At 37.6% G+C, this 22,311-nt stretch overlaps 1 protein-coding gene and 1 long non-coding RNA gene across 2 annotated transcripts; one reads left to right on the top strand and one right to left on the bottom strand.

The window, feature by feature from the left end:
• Positions 1-243: 243 nt before the first annotated feature.
• On the bottom strand, positions 244-3,203 carry LOC139875136 (F-box/FBD/LRR-repeat protein At1g13570-like). Its single transcript, XM_071862500.1, has 6 exons — positions 2,370-3,203; positions 2,033-2,197; positions 1,684-1,920; positions 1,458-1,523; positions 499-603; positions 244-453 (listed from the first exon to the last, which is right to left on the bottom strand). The coding sequence occupies exons 1-6, from the start codon at positions 3,201-3,203 to the stop codon at positions 244-246; spliced, it is 1,617 nt and encodes a 538-aa protein (XP_071718601.1).
• Positions 3,204-15,913: 12,710 nt separating this feature from the next.
• LOC139876386 (uncharacterized) lies at positions 15,914-16,692 on the top strand. Its single transcript, XR_011768072.1, has 3 exons — positions 15,914-15,957; positions 16,179-16,242; positions 16,470-16,692. It is a non-coding gene; the product is annotated as an uncharacterized lncRNA (long non-coding RNA).
• Positions 16,693-22,311: the final 5,619 nt, after the last annotated feature.

The raw sequence follows: 22,311 nt of genomic DNA, 5'->3' as shown, positions 1-22,311 counted from the left end.
ACTCCAATCGATCAGAAGGATACATCAACTCATATTCATAAAGAAAGAAGTTGTTCAACAACAAGCCATAGGGTAATCCTCTCCCAGCAGCTGCTGGCAATCCCACCATTCGATTAGCAACCACATATGCAAGATTAATTTGGATTTGTTCAATCAAACACATCAAAATCAAAACTTTAGTTACATATAGCTCCACATCATCATCATCTCAAAATATTACATTCTTCTCGACGACCCTCATCATCAGGTCCTAAATATGTTCTTCCCTGATAATGATAGGACCACTGTTTGGAAAGACAAAATCAGGTTTGCACAATCCATAACATAACCAGAAGTTGAGAACAAATTTCTCGCAGGTGACCTCCTTGGGCCACTTTTCACATCCTTGATGAGACTGAAAAACTTGAAATTCCCCACGGGGATATCCAGGTTCCCAGCAAACTCCTCCAATGTCTAATTGTATGGATAACCAAACATGTTCAAGTGAACACATTTCACCTTACGTGGATCAAATACATAGTTTGCATAAAATTCCCTAACAAGTTTGGGATAGTTCACATTATATTGAGGTTGATTGAGAAAAGCTCCACCACTAATTCCCCGCTAGTATGCAGAAAAGTTAGGTTGAGCAGCAACATAACAACCAGTAAGAATACGATCAGCCACTAGTCGTCATCTATCATCAACCTAGTTGTGATGACTATCCTTGTGAAACTCGTCGTAAGCTCTTCCTGGCATGGATATTAACTGAAATGAACAACACACTAAAATTAATCATCATTAGCACAATTCATAAATACTAAAATTAGTGAAAAAATGCTTTAAACAGTACCTTAACGTGGCTATAATCTTTGAATTGAATATGTTTTCAAATGTAATGAGACTGTGAATGCAAAGTTTCAGGGTCATTCTATATATAGGGTAAAAATCTTATCCGAAAAAATCTAGGAAATCTGACGAAATCTTATCCAGAAAATCCAATTCTGATAAGATAAGGACACAAGGTCGCAAGACGCAAGCTTGCACCTTGCGCGGGCAAGACACAAAGCTCCTTGCATCTTGAGAGGGCAATCTGGGAAAAAAAAAATTTGGGCTCCAGGGCAATAAACTTGATAAGATTGGGCATTTTGACTATAATCCCCTATATTTTATCCAAACAAATCAATCTGTGAATTTTCTTTTTTCAAAGATGCGTGTTACAGAACTATCGTGTAAGGAACACTTGATCTAGTTTTTATTAAACTGAACCGACTGCTAGCCGCTCGCAAAGTATAAATAAATACCAACAGGGTTATCGATTTTATAGGGTACCACCCAACAAGTTAAAGAACCAGATTGAATAACTTGAAGATATGACGCTCATGACCATGGGGAAGGTGCAAAATTCAGTTAAGGGTCACTGTAACCATAAATTTATTATTGCCAATAATTGGGTTTATCAAACAGTATATACATACAGAAAAATAATAATAGAATTTTGCAATAACCATATTTCCAATTTTAAGTATTACAATACTCAAGTCCTACAGCATACAAAACATAAAAAAATGAAAACCCATAACATATATGCATACAATTAGAACACAACAAATTATAAAGTAATTTAAAGTTATTAGTGGATTGTAGTTACGGATCCAAGTAGTGAAGCTCTGCTTTCGAGGAAGCTCGTGGGAACCGCGTAACATCCTTAGAGAAGTTGTACTTTTCCTGAGCATCAGCAGTTGCATGTGGTCGGATTGATATTTTTTCAAGTGTGGGAGAATGTTCAAGTAAAAGCTTTATAAAGAGCAACAAGGGCTTTGATCTTTCTACATCCATGATATTTATAGTTTTCAAGCAGTTCAATGTCTGGTCCAAACAGTCAGAAGCTTCCAAATAAGTTAATGCTGGTTTCACATCCAAATGCACATGTGGAAGATCCTGGAAATACATTAAAAGTGAGACTGACTGTGTATAAATGGAACCCACATTAAATTACTATAAAAAGCACACACAGCACAATAACACAAGAGAAACGTTTAGCACTCTTTACCTGATTGTACACATCGAGTTGTCTCAAGTTAGGTGAGTTCCGAAGGATACATAAAACACCTTGAAGTTGATACAAATCACCAAATTTGAAGTCTCGTAAGTAGAGAAGCTTTAAACTATTAGTTGGGTGTGGAAGCCACTTGGGAATATTTTCCGCAATAGAAAACTGTGAGGGTGAAAGTAAGATTATAAGTTAACAAAGAAGATATGGCTGGAAGATGATACGAAATAATATATGAGAACTAACTATACACAAGAGTTGAATGGTATTCACTTGCTCAAACGCAAAAAGATGAAGAGAAAAATTTAAATATTAGAATTTAAAATTCAACTCGTACCTGGAGAAAATACCCGTCGATAACAAAATACCCAACACATGGCATATTACTTAACAAGCTTGCCAAATTAACTCTTTCAACTCCCTGAATAGGTTTTTTGATAAATATACCAAACTCACTAAGACATTTACTATGCAACAAGTGGAGCAAAGTTGCATCGGGGCAACTCCTGATCACTAACTGAAACAACTTTGTAGACTTGATCTTGAAATTGTAAACGTTGGTGCATGCAACCAGTTTCAACATCTTGAGCTGTGGTAAGTTGATAATAGTTCCATGTAAGTTAGCCCCAAATTCAATATTCCTAAGCGTAAGTTTTTCGAGATATAGATATCCTTGAAACTCAAGTGGTGGCTTAATGATACAGTTGTCAAGTTCTAGCATTCTCAATTCTAGACAATGAATAAAATAATATGGAAGTTGATAAGGTTGGTTTGAATTTGTAAGGACGAGTTCTCTAACACCATCTCTTGCCAATGATGAAATCCATTGATTGACTTCTTGGAAACTATCAAGAAACATTTTTGGTATGTGGAGATGTAACTTTAGGCGAGGACCCTTGAGATAGTTAAAGATATAGTTTGTGATCCTAATAAATCCATTATGACCAAAACTTCCATTTTTGGCAAACTTTCTTGAGAAATGTTTATCAAGAACCAGTGACGTCATTGAGGTCCATCTGTAGCTCCATTTTTTTGACAGAACATGTGTCCTCACAGCATCTTGAACAGGTAGCTTCTCTAAAAGCAAGTCTATCAAATTCTCTGGCAAATTACTGATTCTATCCACTTCGGTACAAGTTACAAACCTCCTCTTAGTATTGTTATCTGTCATTACATTCAAGAAAACAAGACTGGTTTATCTAATTACTATATAATACTCTTTATTTTTATTTTTATTAATTTGTTTTTCCTTCAATCAAAATCGATGAAGATTTCCACATACCAAGATGCGCAAAATGTGATGTAGTTCTTAGGCCGATGTTATATCAGTTTACTTATGAATTATGAATGGAAGTTAGATCAATTTACTTATAAATGGGTTGATTTGGGTTATGATATATCTCTCAATGGGACAAAAAGTAAAATAGAAAAACTGCTTGATAAACAACGGATCTAATGAACTGAAAGTTTCCCAATGTGTATCTTCGATCCATAAAACCTCCCAAATCATTTTTTTTCAAAGTTTTAGTTTATTATCAAAGTAGTATATATATGTATTTGATAATCATATTTGATACACTAGTTATTTGTATAAAAGTTTGGACGAGAAGTGTTTCAGGTCAACACAACCTCACATGTATCTAGTTAACAACCATTCATGAACTAACCTGCCCATTTTACCACCTATGGTTTCATTAAGGGACTTATCTTTTTTAGTAGAGAAAATTAGATAAATGGTCCATGTGGTTTACATGAAAAGGGTAAATGGTCCCTGATGTTCATTTTCGGGGTTCGTGACTAAACGCATGTGGGTGGTCCCTGCACATAAACTCAAAATATATAAGAACTTAAACTTGAAAAACCCTAATCGATCTAACTCTCTTTTATTCCAAATACAAACCCACACACAAAAATCAAAAACAAATAAACCAAATTACAGAAACCTTTCACTAAAACAAAATCAGATGCACCTCACGTCGAATCAAAACAAACGAAAATCAGCGAAAGGAGCAGAGCTTTAATCAGAGGTTAGACAGAGCTTGAATCATCGTCAGTTGAAAATTGTACACCCTCGCTTTCAGTTGCAAATCGTACACCCACACTTTCAGTTGCAAATCATCGTACACCCACGATTTCAGTACAACAATCTTCGATTTGGTATTGGTAGATCTGATTCTCAATTTGGGTTTATGGGTCGGGATGAAATCGACGGTGGCGGCACGCCGGAAAAGGCTGCTAAATTGGGGGAAATGGAATATTTTGATTATTCTACTAGTAAGATCTAAACAATTATATTTATATTCAATGTATACAGGAACTGGTCGTGGACAAGGCAGGATATTGGATCACGAAACCTTCTTTTGCTTGAAAATATGCTGGACGAAATTAAAAATATCACGTTTCTCAATCGCCTGATATTTGGTGTTGGAAATATTACTAAATCCACTTATATTAAAAACGGTTTAGTTTGATTCTTGATGTAAAGGTAAAAATTTTTGTTTCATTTAATTTTTTAGAACTCATTCATGAAATAAAATAGAGATTGTGGTTAACTGTTCCACTAAGGAATCGTGTAAGTGATTATGAATTAATTATATGTATATAATCTTGATTCGTTTCACTGCGTTTTAGCTTTTTGGTATGTGCAGGTATGTGTTTTCATTTAAAGGCATTTTGTTAAAGGAATGAAGAATGGGAAGAAGAAGATAAAATAAGGAATGAAAAAAATATTAAATTATGTAAACGGACGATTTTACCCATCACGTGTTTGGCACGTGATTACACTTGACGGATGAAATAAACGTCCGTCAGAAATTGGGACCATTTACACCGGCTGTGTAAACCACAAGGACTACGAACCTTGAAAATGAACATCAGGGACCATTTACCCATTTTCATGTAAACCACAGGGACCATTTATCCAATTTTCTCTTTTTAGTAGCTGTTAAATATTTTTCTGTTGTGCTTATGTTACTTTCATGTCATCTCCCAATAAGTAACATCATTAATGTTTCTTTTTCAATATTTTCTGCAGCCCATATGAAGCTTACAGTACGGGTTTCAAGCCAATCATTCATCACTCATCAGGTAATCTGAATACACTTAGTTGATACTATCTGTATTTGTCTATCTGTTGATTAGTCGTCTTTATAATGCTTTTAGTTCAAAAGGTTATTAAGGGTAACAATGAGGGCTATGAAATCTTAAACGGTTGTAATAGTATCCTAAAGCAATATTACTGTACAAAAGCAAGCTGCAGGCCAAGCATACATGAAACTAAGTCTTATAAAAATTTTCATGTTAAAAAAGCTTGTTCTGCCTCTCTTTGTCTTTTAAAAATTTTCAACACATTAAAGTTTCACTTTCACTATGTCACATCTTTTAATCCTAGACCAGCTTAGCTTAACTGATGCAAATATGTAAGCATTGTATAATTGTGTGAATAGCTAAAGCAATCTATTCATACTTGCTGCTTTATTCTTTAGGGATTCTAATAAGTGCCAAGGTTAAATTTCGGTCTGTTGAATATGTTAATCTAAGAATAAATCGCTAATTAGGTTATAACAATTACAAATAACTCTAATTGTTAAATCAGAAACTACGAATTCATATGGAATAAACGATGAATGTGCGACAGCATTAAATTGAGGAAAATAAAAAGTCGAATAGAAATTACAACGTGAATCAAGTTTTTCACACATAAGTACGTTTATTTGAAAATCTTAAATCAAATTATGAGGGAGAAATAAACTTACCGATATTCAAAATAAAAGATGAATCCATTGGATTACCGATTAGAGTTTAGCGCCGAAACTTGCAGGTCCCTCTCGTTTTAAGTTTTTTCTGACTTTCAGGTTTTTAGGGTTTAGGTCACTGTGGCTTAAGTAAACATCCCTCGAATTTTGTCTTGTGTGTACGCTCCAAAACCAAAAGTTTTTATTTAGAGAATAGGTCCTTGTTCAATTAAAATTAGTACGGAGTTAAATACTCTTTATTTAAACTGTAATTAAATTAATTAATTTAATTAAGTAATTAATTTGTCTTTCTTTCAATTGAAGTCGATCATCTTTCCATGTACCAAGATGCGCAAATGTGATAGACTTCTTAAACCAGTGAAAACCTATCATTTAAACAGCATAATGAAAACCTATCATTTAAACAGCATAATGAAAACTAACTAATTGTGTGCGGTTGGTATCTCGCTGATGTTGACATCAACTTCTCTTCATAGTTAGAGTAAAATATTAATTCCATATGTCGGTACGACGACATTAAGGTAGTACAATGTGTGTTGTATAAGGAATTATAATACCAAATTTTATCGAGTAGTATTTTGTTTCTGGAAGTTGATCTTTTTTTTTTGTGCCAAAAATAACAAAAACTTCTATAAAATCGAAAACGTTTTCTAAAAGAAAACGTCTTTAACCAACTATACAATATATATACAAGAGATGATCCGATGACGCTCGTACCTAAAAAGCAGCCTACAAACTAACTATTCATACTGAGTCTCATCTATCTACATTAAATCAAACCAAACTACACCAAAAGGAGAATCGAAACAAAAAACATAACAAAACATCAAACTAACATCCAACAGTAGACCTTAAGGAAAAACTACAAAATGTAACAAGCATCGAATCTACGGTTCGACCTTTTTTAACTTGCCATGTAAAATCTCTCGACGGATATTTTTCGGAGGAATTCTCGATCTTAAAGAACAAAGCATTAGAAGATCAATCACCAATCATAGTACCCGAAGAAGGAGGGGAAAAACCACGGTTAGCCAAGTTTTGAAAGGCATCTTTATTCGAAGTTCTTAAAATTCGCACCCGACGATCCAACCTTGTTACCATCTTGAGGAGCCATATCAAATTTTAGATTGCTTGCTTCTCTGTAAACCAAATCTTCATCATAATCCATGAGTTTTAAAGATCCCAGGGTATGTATCTCTTTCGCATTTTTTCTTGTCTTCAAATTAACGCTATTCATTTGAACTTTTGATAAATGCCTATTAAAGACATGCCAAAATTTACAAAATCTTTCACACGAGAGCACCTCACAGTCGCAATATATTCTCCCGCTTCGCCCAATTAAAATCGGGGTAGGTTTTTCTTCATTCTTGCCTTCAAGATCCTTCCTTCTCCATCCCCTTCTCGGTTTTTTTTTTTTTTTTTTTTTTTTTGTTTTTTTGTTTTTTCAATGTTTCGACGAAAGTGGAATTTGCAGGCCAACATTCAGCCCCAACAGGCAGCCCTGCATTCAGCGCATCAGAGGGCCCTACAACCAAGCCAATGGACTTTAAAATGGACTCGTCCACGGTACGATCAACCTTTAAAAACTACAGTTCATTACAATTATCAAGCGCATCAGAAGCTCTGTTACCTTCTTCCAATGCAAAGAAGAGGTAGAAACATAAATTCCATACGTGTCTCCAAAATCATCTCCATCATTTGTAGCTTGGAGATCAAATTCATCAATTGAACCAAACTTGAAAGGAAAAACACTGGATTAAGGAATCGATTTCTCATCACAGTTTATGGAAGATGTTGCCCCTACATCACCTTCTTCCACTACCCAACCTTCAAACCCAACCCCGCCACATGGGCCGACTCATCCCATGACCACCCCCATTCCCGTGCTGGCATTACTAAACTTGATCAACGTCTAAACCGTCACATCTCCACTACCTCACCCCTCCCAAAATCATACTCTCAAGCCTTCTCTTATCTTGGTTGTCTGCCGCAGTGCTATGAACGATGGATATAATGCTTTGATTAATAACCGTACTTGAACTCTTGTGCCCCGACTTCGGGACACGATCATAATTAGGAAAAGAACAACAATATCTACAATACCAAATCTTGTCGAGGCAAGAATTTAGCTGGAGATAAGTCTTCAAATAAACATGAAGTGTTTGAGGAGATTAGAAGGAAACTTCATCATTTCTTATCACTACAAGAAAAATGGTCGTTTGTGACGATTTTTAGTGACGACTTATTATTTGGTCACTATTAATGCTATTTAGTTAACATTAAAAAGGCCGTCACTAAATTTTGTCACTATATCATATTAGTGACCAAACAAATAGTCATTTTAGTGACTAATTTTAGTATTTTGCCCTCAAATAATGTTTTGTGACGGATCTATATTGACGAAAATTGACCAACTTATTTTGGTAACTAACTCGATTTGGTGATCAATTTAGCGTTATTAGTGATGAATCGCTCTCGTCAATAAAGCTCATTTTTCTTGTAGTGTATGTACATCATATCATACCTAACTAAACGGCTACTTACCAAGTTTATGGTGTTCTTTAAATATATTCCCTAAACGTTATTGGCTCCCTTCCTAATTTAACCATATAGCCATTTCAGACAAAGTAGGATAGTATAGATAAGTAATAGTTAGCTTTGTCAATAATAATAACCAATAATGTAATTTTCAAAATGTAACCAAAAAATTCATCATCAATTCAAATGCAAATAAACTTAAATACTTCTCATTTCAAAATCAATATTCCAATTTCGGCTTACAACATAATATGCAAGCAAAAAAAAAAATATTTTATCAAGATTTATGATTGTTGTCTTAAACCTCAACGAGTTTAATCCAAATACATACCAAAGCATCCAGCCAGAGAGCAACAGCAACCTACAGAGTGAAACATGTAAGAATCCTAAAATGTTGAAATGGGTAGATATAATATTACAAATAATACCGCTGCAATGTCTTCAAGATATCTTTTTTGACAAAATTCTGTAGCAGATTTGACCAGCAAGGGAGGGGGACCCTCTTGATCACCCTATTGCATTTCATCACGAGCTGTTTGAAGTTTTGAACCTTCAACGAGAGAAATAATGCAATGGATTTTTTTTTTTTTTTTTTTGTGAAAAACAACGGAAACTCATATACAAACGAAATTGTTTTCCATAGGAAAACATCCTCAACGGAGAATACAAAGAAACGGGGAAACGGAGAAGGTCACACCTAGAAAGCAACCAACTAAACGAAAACTATCATTAAATGAGTCTTCCTTAAGAACCCAGAAAACATTAAAACAAATTAACCAATACTAAACCGCATACTACACACTAATAACAGGTACCAAACCAAACGAACTAAGTGAAATCAAAAAACTTAAAAAATATACGAAAAAACACGAGACGAACCCAATCAATTAACCTCTAGGTCCCGCTCTTTTCAACTTACCATTAACCCTCCCTTTCAAAGTGTTCTTCCCGGACCGATTCACTATCTTGTAAGCTAACACATTGGCGGATTCATCACCAAGTTCGCTCTCCTCCGGCAAAGTACCCTTCATCTCCCATTTCATTATAAGATTAAAACGAGATGTTATTGACTAAAATTCAAGCCTATTTAAGGTCTTGTAAAAAAAAAATTTCCTTGAAGTTGGTGTTAGCCCATATTATATATTGTATTATGATGTAAGCCCATCTTTATAAGGGCCATATTCTAGTATATTCTAGTGATTAGCCTTATGTTTGGTGTGATCTTTATATATGTGGCAAGGATTCTCATTTGTACGAAATTCAGTTAATATCAATATCAATATATCAATTATGATTAATATGGTATCAGTAGCTATCTCCCTATCGCACAGAACCACCACGAAACCCTAACACACAAACACATCTTTACAGCAGCTTCCATCTTCTTCTGTTTTCTTTTTTTTTCTCACACATATCTACATCCGGCAAGTACGATAAGATCTACACGGTCACTTCCGTCACTCATTTAATTCCCATTAAACTAGATCTAAACAAACACAACTACATCCATTGGAGCAAGTTGTTTAGCAATCATTGTGCGGCCTTCAATGTTGATTCGTTCTTGACCGAATCAACGACGTCCGACGCACCATCGGACGATTGGAAAAAGGCCGATGCGTTCGTCATGGGATGGATGTTCTTAACCATCTCGGAAACACTCCTTGAACGTCTCTTGAACTCACAACCAAAGACATCTTATCAAGCATGGGAGTTTTTGAAGAATATTTTCCAAGACAATAAACGATCCAAGATCGTCGAACTCACGGCTGAACTACGTTCTATTACCATTGGAGACCTCACGGCAGAAGCTTATTTTCAAAAGATTGATTCGATTGCATCTATGCTCCAGAACCTCGGATCTACCATGAAGGATGAAGAGTTAGTAACTTATGCGATCAATGGCTTAAATAATCGATTTCCTTATGCTACTCACATTATTCTACATAGCGAACCATTCCCGAATCTAAACACCGTTCGGTCCATGATCACCCTTGAAGAGATGCAACTTCAACGACAACTTCGCGGTTCAATTAATTCACCAGGAACCCCTTCGGCACCCACTGCTCTCACGGCTCAGATTCCCGCAAATGCTCCGTCTCGATCAACGATCACATCACCTCAGGTTTGTCGCAATTTTAGTCGTGGTCACTGTCGATTTGGTGAGAAGTGTCGCTATTTTCACCAAGGAAATCATGCTTCACGTTCTGGTAATCATATGCAAAATACCTCAGGTAATCGGACAACAGGAAATAACCAAACTCAGCTCTTAAACATCATAGCAGCCCAACAGCATCTGTTAGCCCAACATCATCTAAATCGGTCCAGTGTTCCATCTATTCCAGGATATGGGCCGCGAACTCCCCTGGCCCAATTTTCTGGCCCGCCAGGATTCCCTGCATCTCCACAGGCCCACTACATCGGTTTGCCAGCTTCTGTCGGGTCTGGTTATTTAACAGGCCCTCTTATGCCCAGTCCACAATTTAATGGCTATCTTCAAACTGGGCCTGCTCAGATTAATACAGGTCAGGTCTCTGGCCCAGCTGCTCACACGGTCAATGGGCCTGCACAGATTACACCTGGCCCATCTCAGTTCACTGTTGGCCCCACTGGTCACACCCCATTTGCTCTTACAGGTCAGCCTAGTCAGGAAACTTTGATTCCGAATGCTTTCGCGGCCACGACACTACCTGATTACGGTAATTCGGGTTGGACTATGGATACTGGTGCGTCCACCCACCTTACCTCTAGCATTAATAATTTAAGTACTGTTTTTAATCATTGCATTTATCCATCGGTCGCCGTTGGCGACAGGAATTCTATTCCCGTCACCAATACCGGCTATAGCATGTTGCCTAATATCCACCGACCCCTCCATTTATCTAATGTCCTTGTTACCCTCAATATTGTTAAAAACCTTATTTCCGTACGTAGATTTACTCGTGATAACAAAGTTTCTGTTACATTTGACGAATTTGGTTTTTATGTGAAGGATTACTTGACACGCGGTCTACTACTCCGATGTGATAGCACCAGAGATCTTTACCCGCTCACTCCTCAGTCACCACCTACAGCTCATCAAGCTCTTGTAACCACACCCAGCATTTGGCATCAGCGACTTGGTCACCCGAGTACTGATACTTTTCGTCGTCTTATTTCAAATAATTCTATTGTTTGTAATAATACGAAGTCTCCCGTTCTTTGTCATGCTTGCCAACTTGGCAAACACGTGAGACTTCCATTTAGTAGTTCTGTTTCGCATTTTACTTCATTATTTGACATTGTTCACTCGGACTTATGGACGTCTCCCATACCGCGTCTTAGCGGATACAAATACTATGTTCTATTTTTGGATCATTACTCGCATTATTTATGGATTTTCCCTTTACGTAATAAGTCTGAAGTATTTGACAAATTTTTACAATTTCGTACATATGTTAAAACTCAATTCAATACTGAAATAAAAGCCTTTCAATGTGATAATGGTGGTGAATTTGATAACAAACAATTCCAGTAACTTTTTCAAACCAACGGTATTCAAATACGTTTCTCTTGCCCCCACACCTCTCAACAAAACGGCAAGTCCGAACGCATGATCCGCACCATAAACAATCTCATCCGCACTTTACTCTTTCAAGCTAACCTCCCACCTACCTTCTGGGTCGAGGCTCTACACATGGCCACTTACCTCATAAATCTCCTACCCTCCTCCGCCATCAACCACGAAATTCCCCACACCCGCCTATACAAGTACAAACCTAACTACTTCTCCCTCCGAGTTTTTGGATGTCTCTGCTATCCTCACTTACACACCACTCACAAACTTGCTCCTCGCTCCACTCAATGCATATTCCTTGGCTATCCGACTAATCACCGCGGGTATCGCTGTTATGACCTATCCACTCACAAAATCATCCTTTCTCGACACGTCACTTTTGACGAGACATCCTTTCCATACAGCTCTACCACGCCCTCAACACCACCATCATATGGATTCCTGGACGCCCCCACCACCCAATCTCCTATCAAGAAACCTCTCCGACCCTCCAGATACAAATCCTCCCGAAATCACCCTTCCCACTTCTCCCACTCCACCTACCCCTCTTACACCTCCCACATAACCATTACCATAAAACCCTATTCTCGATCCACAACCAGCTGCCCCCACTCAACCCACCACTTCCACTCACCCTATGGTCACCCGTCACCGTGTCGGTACCACCAAACCTGTCCAACAGCTCAATCTTCATGTAGCCACCCCTTCTCCCACACCTAAAACATACTCACATGCCTTTCAAGACCCCAACTGGCAACATGCTATGACCGATGAATATAATGTTTTACTTAAAAACTGTACTTGGACTCTTGTGCCTCGCCCATCGGACACGGACATAGTTCGCTCCATGTGGCTCATTAAGCACAAGTTTAATGCAGATGGTACTTTAAGCAGGTATAAGGCTCGCCTCTTTGCTAACGGACGTAGCCAACAGGTTGGTATTGACTGCGATGAGACCATCAGTCCGGTTGTCAAACCGGCCACTATCAGGACTGTTCTCAGCTTAACCATTTCTCGACATTGGTCGGTCCATCAGCTGGATGTCAAGAATGCCTTTCTTCACGACAATCTATTCGAGACTGTTTACATGCATCAGCCGCCTGGTTTCCGGGATCCCACTCGCGCTAACCATGTGTGCCTCTTACATAAGTCCCTCTACGGACTTAAGCAGGCACCTCGCGCTTGGTTTCAGCGATTCGCCAGTTATGCCCAGCGAGTTGGTTTTCAGCACAGCAGATGTGATCCTTCCCTGTTTATCTATAAACATGGTGCTGACACCGCATACTTACTATTATATGTTGATGATATTGTCTTGACTGCATCGACTCCGGCTTTCCTTCAGCGGATTATTGCCTCGCTTCACACGGAATTTTCGATGACCGATCTTGGCCCACTGAATTACTTCCTCGGCATTTCTGTCACTCGCACCACTTCTGGGATGTTTCTCTAAGAAGAATTATGCCACTGAAATCCTTGAGCGTGCAGACATGGCTGGTTGCAATCCCAGCAGAACACCTGTCGACACCTGCACCAAACTCACAGCATCCGGACCTCGTGTCAAGGATCCCACATTATACCGTAGCCTCGTCAGAGTTCTTCAGTACCTCACATTTACTCACCCTGATATCTCATATGCGGTACAGCAGATTTGTCTCTTCATGCATGATCCCCGAGAGCCTCACCTTGCTGCTCTACGACGTATATTACGGTATGTCCAGGGTACTATTGATCTCGGCCTTCAGCTACATGCCTCTCCTGCTACATCTCTGACTGCATACTCCGATGCCGACTGGGCTGGTTGCCCGACTACTCGCCGCTCCACCTCAGGCTATTGTGTATTCCTTGGTGATAATCTTTTGTCCTGGTCCTCCAAGCGACAACAGACTCCATCCCGCTTCAGTGCTGAAGCGGAATATCGCGGTGTCGCAAACGTCGTGGCCGAGACATGTTAGATTCTCAACCTTCTCCGTGAGTTGCACTGTCCATTATTTTCTACCACTCTGGTCTACTGTGACAATGTCAGTGCTGTTTATATGTCTAGTAACCCGGTTCAGCATCAGCGAACCAAGCATATCGAGATTCACTACTAACATTTATCCTCATTTAGACCCCCATATATAGACGTGTTAGTAAATTAACATGTCTATATAAATAAATGGACACGTCTAATTAGAAAAAAAGGGCGGAACACCTCTAATTAACATATTATTTAGACATGTTGACACGTCTAATTAAAATATTTAGACGTGTTGTTGATAAAAAGAGCGGAACACCTCTAATTAACATGTTATTTAGACGTGTTGACACGTTTATTTGATCAAATTGGAGGAACACGTCTAAACGTGTTATTATTTAGACGTGTTCTAATTAACATTTAGACGTGTTTAGACATGTTGTTGATTAAAGTGGTGGAACACCTCTAATTAATATATTATATAGACTTATTAACACGTCTAGGTAAGCCAAACACGTCTAGTTAGAAACCATTTAGCTATTAGGGTTCCCTGACCCTTAAAAGTAAAAAAGCAGTATTTTCCTCTACAACCTTCATCTTCTTTACTTCTACCCTCAAATATTACATCTCAATCTCAATTTCATAGGTCTAACCTCTTCTTCACTACACCATGCTCTAATCTTCAAATACCTAATTCTTATATGTGGTTCCTCTATTAACCTAATTCTTTACCCGAACTACATTCGTCACTCCTCTGTTCTGCCACCAATTTTTGTGTCCGCTTATATACACCAAACGAAAATGGCGAAAGTCTAGGGTTTCGTTCGTCATCATTTTTTTTTGCAATTAACATATTTAATGGTTTGATTTGCATATTTTTCGGTGTTTGACGCCGAGTTCTTGCGATAGGGTTGATGAAAGTTTTTTCCCCTTTAGAAGCGTTCGATAATGGCGAAAGGTTAGGTTTAATTTCTATTCCTTTTATGTTTAACAGTTTCCATTCTTCGAAATTTTGTTCTTAGTCATTACTAATTACTAATTAGTTATTTGAACAGATAGTACCAGAAAGGAAGCATTGGTTTTGCTATCATAGTTTGTCTTCATAAGTTAACTTTTTTTTTCAAAAGATTGTTGTTACTCTGTCGTGATATATATCTTCAATTCATTAATCTGTATTATTGTGTTCATTTACGGTTTATGCGTTCTTTTTTTTTTTTCCCTTTATTTTTGAATTTTTGTGACATCATCTTAATGGTTCGATTGTTTATCAGTGTTTTTGGCGATTTCTTTATACATCGATCATTTCTGCCATTTCCAGGTACTGTGGGATTTAAATTTCCGCTCTTACTTTTTTTTTTTAATCTTCGATGTTCCTGTTTTTGTGTTTCGTTTTCGTCGACGTGGTCATTTGGGTGGCCTGTTATCATTTGCGTTGGTATCTCCATGTCTTTAGTATATTCAGAAATTTATTAGTATTGTCTTATTGAATTTATTAACAAATTTCAGTAACTTGAAATATATAGTATCAAGTTCGGTAACTGAGGTATGTAATAATTCAATATTGCTTTTGGGTCCTCGCGGATGTGGTAAAATCGCGCTATGATATTTTGTTTTTTCGCTAATTTGTTCATGTTATCTATAATGTAATCTGAATTTATTAATAAGTTATTGATTTATGAATTTAGGCTTTGGACCTTGTTCATAATAATCTATCTCATCAAAAGAAAATACTCATTAGTAGCTGTATAAATATGGGTGTCTCATGTTTATCATCGTTGCCTAACCATTTCTAACAAGCTACATGTTTTTTCTGACAAATCAAACTAACCGTAAATGAAGCCTGTACAGGTACCGGATTTCATCATGCACGCGTGCCTGATTCCAGCCCCGCTAGGGGTGTGATTGCAGCCTGTTACACGCTCCGTGCGTTACAGACGTACCTGATTGCAGCTCACACACGTGCCTTAATTGTCTGCAATATTAATAGCTTTTGTTGAGGTTTCATTCATGAAATATAACTGCAAGTTTTTTAATGAATTCTAACTGAAACTTTTGTCTTCGTATACCTAATGGACGTTTCATTTGTTGCAATGTTTTGGATATCTTCAAATTTTGCCCAAGTAGAGTAAGATTCTTCATTTATTCTTTATATGTATATGTATATGTATTAATGCATTAATGTTTGCAGTTACACGTATGCCTTTTATATGTGTTCATAGTGTGCAATTGTTTAAACGCAAAATGTTCTATATGTTATTGTTTTTCCTGCACCAAGTTCTCTATTAATTTACTAAATGTTGCAGGACGGTAACCAAATTCCTAATTTTGGTCCTTTAATATGTGCAGCTGCAACTGCTCCTTCGTTCGAACAGTTTCGTTCACATGGATGATAGCCTCAAGACAATTTAAGGTACATATTTACACTTCTAAACAAGACTTTTTTATAGCCATAAACTGTTTCAAGAAAATGTCTGTTTGGAATCTTGGAGGACTGCCCATTGTTTGTTATGCTCAACTTTCTCAACACATGTAGTGATACTCATTTACTTCCACTACCTGATGGAATAGTTCATTAGCTATACAAACATTAGGATGTCCTTACTAACAATACTAACTATAATAAAATACCCTTTTCAGATTGGAGCAGCAGGTTCGGATGCAGCAATTGTGAGGTTGCATGATTTCACACCACCGTTGGCACTCACATGGAGGAACAACTGCATGCTTGACATTTATTTCACCCGCTGGAGGGGACTGATTGCAGAGGGATGACATGTTGGATGGCTACCATTAGCTACCGTTTTTAGTTTAGAGTTCCTCCATTGTAAATTACATTCATGACCTTTTTGTAAATACTTTAAAGATATGTATATATATGATATTTATATATAAAGTTTGGTTCTGTAGTAAATTTAATTTCGTATATTTGGTGCATTTGGTATTTGGCGGGTATTATTTAAAATATTTGAGATTTTAATTTATCTGGCGCCGGAGAGATTGAAATATCTCTGGTATTTGGCGGGTATTATTTAAAATATCTAAGATTTTAACCAGGGTTAACATTTACCGGAACACGTTTAATTGATAACACGTCTAATCGATAACACGTCTAATTGTTACCCGTAACACGTCTAATTATCAATTAGACGTGTTAATTTAACCAATTAGACGTGTTCCTGGAACACGTCTAATTGACAAAAAAGAGGAACACGTCTAAATACACTACTTTTTAGACGTGTTGACACGTCTAATTGAGTTTTTTAGACGTGTTCACGGACCGCACTATATGTCATAAGCAATTAGTGCTGTCACATCTAGACGTGTTGAAAAACACGTCTAATAAGCCTTTTTAACACGTCTAATTAACGATTTTTGTAGTAGTGATTGACATACACTTTGTTCGCGATCTTGTTACGAAAGGTCACGTTCGTGTCCTCCACGTGCCCTCGCGTTACCAGTATGCCGATATCTTCACCAAAGGCTTACCTGCTGCTCTGTTTGATGACTTTCGCGCCAGTTTGAGCGTTCGACCGACTCCCGCTCCAACTGCGGGGGGATGTTAGTCCATATTATATCTTGTATTATGATGTAAACCCATCTTTATAAGGGCCATATTCTAGTATATTCTAGTGATTAGCCTTATGTTTGGTGTGATCTTTATATATGTGGCAAGGATTCTCATTTGTACGCAATTCAGTTAATATCAATATCAATATATCAATTATGATTAATAGCTGGCAAGGTCCAGGAGTATGTATACGGCGAAGAAATATTAATTCCTGCTGTTCCAAAAAAAAAAAAAAAAAAAAAAAAATTAAGATTGAAGATATAAATATCATAAGTCAAATAAATGAACTGTTAAACCCAACCCTTTTATAAACCAGGAACTCTCATGAATAAAGACGGAGTGTTAAGCACATGATTACCCTAGGGTCCAGCAATGTAAAAAACAGATTTACAACTTATGTTACATTGTCGAGGCAGTTAGGGGTAAACCACAGTTAAATTTTCGTTGTTCAGGCTACCGGGAGGATGGGTTTTGTTGCTTAGATGTACGCGGTTAAGTTGATAGTATAATGCATTAATGTTTAGTTAGGGGTAAATATGGGTAAACTGGTGATGGAATAAAAACGAGATATATCAGAACCATTATTGAGCTGTATTACTTTGCATTAATGTATGGATTTTTAGATAAATCATCCAATACCTCTCAACCATTTTAAGCACACATAAGGTAAGTTTGAGGACCATCAATATTGGTATACATGGTTTATGCTTGAAAACAGTGTATGTTTGTTTATCTTATGAAAATATAACTAATTTAATTCTTTTTTTCAATCTGTATCTACACTGTTAGCATATGTGTATTTATATATTATAGTTTGTAGTATATTATAGGCCCATTCCACATTGTATACTATGTAATCTGCTCAGCCCATCATTGTACTATATATATGTGATAATACAATGGAATATATGACTGGAATATATCATGGGAAAATATATGTCCTCAACTTATTTCCTTCTTTTTTTCTCTCATTCTAGGAAACTATTCTTCTCCTTCCATCATTCTCGGCTCTACTTCCTGCCATCTCTCTTCCACAAAAAAAAAAAAATTCTTGATTTCTTACTATGCTTTTTTTTTTTCTTCCTTTTTCTCTCTGTTGATCTCCACCATCAACATGACAAGCGGAAGCTCTACCCCACCAACTTCCGCTACACCTCTCCACAAAGCATATAGCGTTACTAATATCAACTCTCACATTCTGCTTATTTTAAATCTTGATCATCTCAACTATGATGCATGGAACGTTCTATTTGAAACTCATTGCATCGGTTTTGACGTGATCGATCACATGACATCGATAGTACATATGAGAATAGCAGCCTTCCCACCGATCCCGAATGGGTCAAACTTGACTCTATTGTTAGGATGTGGATATATAGCACTATTTCTCCTGAAGTTCTTGAAAACATTCATGAAAAGAAAACCACCGCTCGTGCCACGTGGTTAAATCTCGAAACACTCTTTCGAACCAACAAAGATTCAACCGCATTCCAACTTGAAAACGAACTCTGAACACTCACTCTCGGTGACATGTCTATTAAGGATTATTGCACGAAAATTAAGTCCATGGCTGATCTTTTGGAAAATATTGGTGAACCCGTTTCCTATAAAAACCTCGTTGCGTATACACTGCAAGGATTGCCACGTAAATGGAATGGTGTCACCCGCGCCATACGTCTTCGGGAGACTCAACCTACGTGGGTTCAAACCCGGGCTATTTTACTAAGTGAAGAATCAAAGCTCGACGACACCCGATTATCCAATTCAAACTCGTCTTCTCCAAATTTACTTGCTTCATCGGGACCCGAAAACCGTTATTCGGGACGTCGTGCAGGTTGTCGTGGTGGTGGCCGTCAGAGTGACCGCCGTCAACAGCCCATCGGTCAGTATGGATGGGTTTACATCCCACCGCCGCCACGTACTCAAAATAACCGGTCTTCCTACAATACGTATGCTTCCAATCAACAAAATGTTAGACCATTTTCTCGTACAGGAAACTCACAAAATGGATTGCTTGGTATTGGCCCAACAAATAATTCTTTTAATTATACAAGCTCAACAGGTCAAGCACATGTTTTAAATGGGCCCAACAATTCAGTTTTTTCAGCAGGCAACTTAAATCAGACGCAACAAATTAACTCACTAGCTGCTGGACAGAATTTTGGACCATCTTTTGGTGGTGGACAGCGCACGAATCAGTAAACTTGGGCTAATAATTATGATCAGCCTACCACTTTACCATATTTATTCAGTACTATGACATTGCAGGAACCCAACACTTCAGGTTGGATCATGGATACCGCGGGAGCCACGGATCACGTTCACTCAGATTCAGGTATACTTAAGTCCATCTCTAATAATCATGGTACTCGTTCTATTTTTGTTGGTGATGGTTCTTCAAATCCTGTATTGACTACTGGGTACACTGACCTACCAAACCCATATCGCCCACTTCATTTTCACAATGTACTTATCACCCCGGCAATCATTAAGAATCTTATTTCTGTTCGCAATTTACAACTGAAAACTGATAACTACTGTTCTATTGACTTTGACCCCTTTGGTTTTACTGTGAAGGATTATCGCACCCATCAGCCTCTAATCCGATGTGACAGCACCGGGCCTCTCTATCTCGTGACACAATCCACCTGTCAAGTCTTCTCTACATATAGCTCATCACTTTGGCATCAACGTCTTGGCCTTCCCGATGACAAAGAACTACAATATTTAATTTCCCGCCAATTTATTTCTTGTAACAAAGATAAGTCACGTGTTTTGTGTCAACCATGTCAACTTGGCAAACACGTCCAACTTCCATTTAGTACTTCTAATTCTTTTGTGTGGTCTCCATGTGATATTATTGTTGGTCCCTTGATAAATAACAGGAGTATTGTAGAAGGGGGGGGGGGGGGGGGGGTGAATACAATTTCTTTTAATTAAAAACACGATTTAGTATTCAAGCAAGTAAATTAAGTAGAGTCACAGGTAAGTTTTCAACGGTTTATTCTTTATTGATTAAATCACAAAGAATTACAACTATCATTGGCGGAATGATAGTTGGTTGATACAGATTTACCAAGATTATAGCTATGAGGATAACTTAAAGTTATTACACGTTTTGGACTCTAAATAATAAAACCCACACCACTAGTTTTTATAATAGTGGATACATCAATTTATAGTAGTCCTATTATCCGTGTAATTGTTTCATTATCCACTGGTACATAGGATGTCTGTACTTGTGGGGACAATTGTGTCAGAGAGCGTACTCCCTTCTTTCCTCTTTGGTAGCTATTTGCAGGAACACCCCAATTCGGTTTGGCACCACTATTTGTTTAAACAAATAGAATGTTGTGTTCCCTAGGCGTTGACAAAGGATAACCCATGTCTGCACATGCGTTAAACTTCTGCATTCCCACGTGGTCTTGTAAGGTCACTTGTCAGCCGCCGACGCGTGTCCTTTTCTGTTCAACTTTGTCTTTGACTTCTGTTGAATAGTACGATTGATCTAGACCACTCAGGAAACTACTATGCTTGTAATGGAGCATAGCTGTCTTGTGTTGTATGCTGCTTACCAGGTATACTGGTTCTTCTCATGCTGAGTCACTTGATATTCTTGAATTGCTGGGTACACATCATGTGGTGATTCGAAGAATACTCTCTACCTTGTGTTGGTAGACTAGGCAGCATACTAAACACTTGACATAGCAATATTTGCTGTCTATACATAAACAAACTTGTGTTGGCTGCACATAATATTTTAGTGCCAATAAATTCTGTTTTGTCATAATTAAATCCTTAATTACTTTGGGGACTCAACAATCTCCCCCTATTTGATGATGACAAAACCCATGACATAAAGAGAAAACACTAAAGCCAGCACTAAGGGACCTAATGAAAAATACGCAGTAAATCTGTCCCTTTAAAGTTGGTTTTGGGATCTTTTGCTGAGTTATCTATATCTTATATATTGATATGATTTTGAAGATAAACCCATTTCTTTTTCATTACAGCAGAGTATATACAAACATTTACAAGATAGTATAATGAAAAATGAAATAACAAAAGATACAATTAAATCACTAGAAGGTTATCTGTCTTTATCTTTATCTTTCTCTTGTTCATCACCAGATAGCTCTTATTCCTTCACTTTCAAGGCTGCCCAGGCTTCAGGAAATAAATAAGGCACTTCGGCAGGATCGAATACTAGAATTTGAGGGGGTAGAATGATGGGATCTCTCCTTTGTGGACCTTCACCAACAGACTTCTTCCTTTTAGGCTTTTGAGAAAGGATCTCTTCTACATTTACTGCTGGTGCATTCCCATATCTAACTGCTTTGTTGAAAAGTTCTTGAAGATCATGTTTCTGTGTGTCTTTAAGAGCACTTTTACCTTTATTAATGAAGTACTCTAGGATCTCCATCCATTAACTATACCCAAAAGATCTGAGTTCAGTGTAGTCTACCCTCTCATAAACATTGTTTTCTCTGCTGACAGAGAAAGCCCTTTTTGTGCCTTTGTGCACCTTGATGATCTTGCTAGGATTTGATCTTCTGGTTAGCACATCACCATATTTGCTCCTATAGTAATGATCAGATAACTCAATTGTTCGTTCAGTTTCTATAGGGGTGCTTTCTCAGCAGCTTCCAGTTCATCGAATGCCTTATCTTGTTCCTTAACAATGGCTTTGGCTAACTTGAGGGACTCAGCCTCTCACTTTCTATCAGCAGCCAACTTAGCCTCTTCTTCCTGGAGCCTCAGCCTCTCAGCATATTCAGCATCAACATCCTCCCTTCTTTGCCTTTCAATTTGAAGACCCAAAAGATAGTCATTGGAAGTAATGTTCAAGGACTTTGCTGTTGCAATCAATTGCATGCCCTCATCAGTTTTAAGGGCATCACGATATTGCCT

This window comes from Rutidosis leptorrhynchoides, chromosome 11 (assembly GCF_046630445.1).
Source record: "Rutidosis leptorrhynchoides isolate AG116_Rl617_1_P2 chromosome 11, CSIRO_AGI_Rlap_v1, whole genome shotgun sequence".
NCBI lineage: Eukaryota > Viridiplantae > Streptophyta > Magnoliopsida > Asterales > Asteraceae > Rutidosis > Rutidosis leptorrhynchoides.
The sequence above is the reverse complement of the archived record's forward strand: the minus strand, read 5'-3'. Positions and strand labels throughout refer to the sequence as shown.